This window comes from Silurus aristotelis (assembly GCF_946808225.1).
Source record: "Silurus aristotelis genome assembly, chromosome: 8".
NCBI classification, from domain to species: domain Eukaryota; kingdom Metazoa; phylum Chordata; class Actinopteri; order Siluriformes; family Siluridae; genus Silurus; species Silurus aristotelis.
The window spans coordinates 10,872,946-10,877,648 of record NC_139581.1 but is presented as its reverse complement, the minus strand read 5'-3'; the positions used below and the strand labels follow the sequence as shown (position 1 = coordinate 10,877,648).

At 37.6% G+C, this 4,703-nt stretch overlaps 1 protein-coding gene across 1 annotated transcript in view; it reads left to right on the top strand.

The window, feature by feature from the left end:
* rhoub (ras homolog family member Ub) overlaps positions 1-4,209 on the top strand; it is a 6,629-nt gene extending 2,420 nt beyond the window's left edge. Inside the window, exon 3 of the mRNA XM_083548549.1 lies at positions 1,838-4,209. Within this exon, the coding sequence (XP_083404675.1) occupies positions 1,838-2,293 (456 nt within the window). The 3' untranslated portion in view covers positions 2,294-4,209. The remainder of the gene's footprint in view (positions 1-1,837) is intronic.
* The last annotated feature ends 494 nt before the right edge of the window (positions 4,210-4,703 follow it).

Genomic DNA, 4,703 nt, shown 5'->3' with positions numbered 1-4,703 from the left:
GTACTATTCACTTTCTCAGAGAAAAGAGAAAGGGAATTTTAAGGTACTGACAGTTGGGTGGTTCCTGTATGCCCTTGAAATTCTATAGTGTATATATCAAAGGTGGGTCTTTTAGATCTTTACATATTTGCAGTGGATTTGTCATTTCAGTACCTGATAGTGTAAGCAGTTAACTTTCTCACATGGATTTTAGTTTTTTGTTTTTTTGGGGGGGGTTTTTTGTATCTCAGGCATGCAGAATGTGGAGAGGATTTGAAATGAGTCAGAAGTGATTGAAAACAAGACCCAGGCAATTAAAATGGATTAGAAAGGACGACGTATTGTGTGGCAACCACAGAGAGATGGAGGGGGAAAAAAGGAATTCAAAAAGGTCTCCATCTCTGCCTTTTCTGTATGTGAACATTACAGGCTTAGAAAAAGAAATATTCAACCAGCAGTTTTGCCCCAAGGCTCTGTTCCTCATGCCAGGTTTATGCCTTTTTACCACAGTTTGTTTCTAAGCTGTGGCAGTTATGAAAAATATTTATCAAAAGCCAATGGAAATAGGTCCAAGTTCAATATGGTAGGGTATAAAAAAAAAACTTTTGCATTTCCACTGCATTGAATCTGTTCCTTTGCACAGGTTTTGAAATTATTGCACTCTGCAAACAGTTATAAACCTTTTGAGTACTCTATGGGTTAAACAATAAACGGCTCTGCCCTTTCAAAATACAACTAGTCAAACGTTTAATACACTATGGGAGGAAAGCGTTCGCAAACACAGAAGGTACGATGATAAGAGATCTTTCCCATTCATACGTATCCCACTCAGTGAAGTGAGAAAAAAGTTTGTTTTTAAGATACCATCACTTAAAAAACCTCTCTACTCTTATTCGCTTACTTTATATGTTAATTCATGTTCACAAAAAATACCAAGTCCACCAAAATCAGTGTGTCCTGGATGATCTGTATTATAGCAGTGTTTCAGAGTGGAAAGGGAAGGGTTAAGCCTTTGTCAGAGCCAGGCTAAATCAGCCCTCTTAAGGATTTAAGAGGCCCTGCTCTTTAAAGCTTTGTGAACCTATAGTGTTAATTTACTTGATTGGCACAGTATAAAGGACTGGTGTAGGGTGTGCCAAAGCTGCACACTTTGGCAGAGTTTAAAAAGGTTGTTGCTTGAACAGTGTGTTCTGCAGTACTTGTGGGAGGTTCCAGTATTGGCCAACTTGAGAGGCTCAAGTTAATTGATCCTGTATATTATAAAACATGTTAGTGATTGGATTTTATTCAGAGGCTCACAATTTCCATTTGGATTTCAGGACTGTAACTGAACAATGAGGTTGCTATAGATTTTCTCAAAAATGTTCAAGTGAATTTACATAGAAAAAAGTGAAATAAAAAAAGTATACACACTTTTGGCATATTAGGGTGCAATATTATTTGTACAAGAAGTAAAGGGATTTTATTTTAAGTATTTTTGTTTGTTTTAAAGATAATATAAAATGTTGAGATACTCTTGTTGTACAAAAAACAAAAAAACGGAAACAAGTTGTCTGTCCTAAGTGTAACGTATTGCTTGTGTAATAGTTATAAACCTTTGCACACTTCCCTTAATCAAGAAACCTGAATGCCCCATTGTTTGTTAGCATTTGTAATAAGTTTGATCCTTGAAGTATGCTGTGAAAATGTACATGGATGTACCTTTATCAAGTTATGGCACTGAAAGAGACGGTGTACTGTACACTCTCAACACAGACAATCTGATACATTTTTGCTGTTACTCTTTTAACTAATCTAAATTTGTTGCCTCTACTGCAATAGAGTAATAGTAATTTTTTAATTTGTGTCTTTCTCTCAGGATGAGTTTGATAAGCTGAGGCACTTCTGCTACTCGCGCACAGATGTCCTTCTCCTCTGCTTTAGTGTAGTCAGTCCTGCTTCCTTCCAGAACGTGGGTGAGAAGTGGGTGCCTGAGATCCGCCGGCGATGTCCGCTCACCCCCGTCCTGCTGGTGGGCACGCAGTGCGACCTGCGCCAGGACGTCAAGGTGCTGATTGAGTTAGCGAGGCGGCGTGAACAGCCTGTACCTGAGCAGGATGCCCGTGCCCTTGCTGACAAGATTGGCGCTGTGACCTATGTAGAGTGCTCGGCACTAACGCAGAAAAACCTGAAGGAGGTGTTTGATGCTGCCATTTCGGCCGGCCTTCGCCAGTATGAAAGACGTGCCAGGAGAGAACACAAAGTTCTCAGCACAGCTGATAAGATGAAGATGCTCTCAAAGGCCTGGTGGAAGAAATATGTGTGTATCCAATAACCCAGGCCAAGCGCTGAGTCATCCACGCACATGGACAAAGTGACAAAGACTCTTGACTCATTCAGTGCCTCGAGCAGATGGACTGATCTGGGACTGCTCTCAAAGGGTGTGTGGAGGAACTTTGTCTCATTTCACTGTGTACTGAGTCAGCTACAGTATATATTGTTGAAATGAAAATAAAAGCTACTTGACTTGGCGAGAAAGAGAGAGCGTGCAGTATGTATTCAAGATATTTTCATCGTAGGGCTGTACCATGACTCGTATCCTCCTTAGCTATCATGTCTCAGTTGTAAGCTGTTTTATTAGTTACAGCTATCTAAGCTACTCTGAACTCTGGCCAGTTCCAAGAATAAGAAGACTGGGAGCTAAAGACTGCTAATCTCTTTAAAAGAGAAAAAAACTGTACACTTCACTTTTTTTTTTTCTTTCATACACTATTGTTGAGAAGTTTGGAATCACTAGCAATCAATGCAATTTTAAACAACTTTCTCTATTTTATGTGCAAAAAATGAATGCAGACCAGACAGCATTGCAGTATTTTAATAAAAAAAAACATGCATAATTTACAGCAGTAATGGATATTGTGGCTGAACCGCATTGCAATATGCATGGAGATGATTTTGGATTACTGATAAATTTCCATTTGATTATGTTACTACATTACAATATTAAATGTTTTATTTAGACTGGTAGTTCTGGCAAAAGTCTTTCACTTCAAGGTTGTAATGATGAGAACTAATGAAGTGAGAAAATATGATCAAATCACTGTTAGGTATGTAATTCTTCTCATAAAAATGTTATGATGTGTTCGTTATCTTATTCAAATTATCTCCTTCTAATGTTAAGCATCCTGGTTTGATCTTTGCCTTCCAGATTTTCACATGAATATCAGCCTCCGTCTGAATGTACATTTAATTATAACATCAGACTCAAGGATCTGCAGTCATGGACAGCTTTTTTTTTGTTTTTTTTTTAATCCTTAAATGATTTCTAACCTATGATTGTTCTAAGATCATATAAGAATCAGTTTAGATTGGAATCTGTGGTGAATTCAAACTTTTTAAATGGTAGTGTACAATTTATCAAGTGCACAAACTTTATATTTATGTCTGTGTATGAATGTTTTGTTTTGTTTTGCAACGGCAGTCACTTGCTCTACAACACTGGATTTCAGAGCTATTTACATTATATTTTCTTTTACACTCCATTACACTATGGAATGCTCCTAATCTATATTAGTGCCCATCTTTGAGCTCCCTGGCACCATGATGTCACATTATTTTGCTGATTTGGCAGCTGTTATTGTTGATTGCCACCCAGTCAAGTCTTCTGGAAGTGTTTCTTATATGGCAAAACGTTCAGGTGTAAAGGATGCATTTAATTTCAGTCACCTCACCAGCGTGTTTGACGGTAGCATTCTGTACTGACGAGAACACTTGGAGAGCTAAAGCTTTTAGTTCCTCTTTCATGTCAAAGAAAAATTATTAGGTGTTTTACTGCATTTGCAAATTATTGTAAGCAAGTATGTTCACTAAATCTTTGATCATTGGAGTAGATTTGTTTGACCAGCACAGGACTGTGTGTGTGTGGGGTGGTCCCGTCACCTCAGTTTTTAGGGTCGTGCTGTGTATGTTGTGCTCGGGGGTGATTTATTGGTTAACACACTGGCTTTAACAGTTTGTGGTACAATAGGCTTTAATTCACACTGCACTTGTGTGACGTGTGACATGCCTGAATATGCAGTTTCCTGGTTGCATTTTCTCACTTTGGATTAAATGTAATTGTATTGGTTAGCCGATGAGCAGAACATATTTTGCTTCTCATTATTCAGAAGCCATTTTTATTTTTTTTTTCTTCCTTTTTCAAAATTTTTGAAGACTTTTAGAGCTCGGCTTAAGTGTACAGCAAAGATTTATCAAACGGATGAAATAAGATTCTGTGGTTAGTACACTGTGTTTCAGTGCCATAACTTTGATCAAAGTACATCCATGTAGATTTATACATTTTTATAACTATGTAATTATCTTGCTGTTTCTGTGTGATCACTCTCTATGGTACACATCTCAGTTATGGATTATTACGGCAAATAAACTTTTAATAAAAAAAAATCAAAATGGCTTTTCTTTTTATTTAAAGTGTATGACACTTGCATACAGCTACAAATTTGTTGTAAATATAAAAATGACTACATTCCTGTACAAGTTGGTTTGCAATTGAAAGGCCTGGCCCAGCCCATGCATTGTCTGTCTGAAAGCTATGACTGAGTGTTAATTTGAAAAGACTACGTGGCTAGCACTCCATTGTGATTATGTCTACACCAGCAATTTCAGAGCTTTGTTTTGTCTGGGTGAAAAGCCAATTGCAAAGAGGACTGCTTAAAAAAATATGGTATGTATTTTCTTCAAGGCTA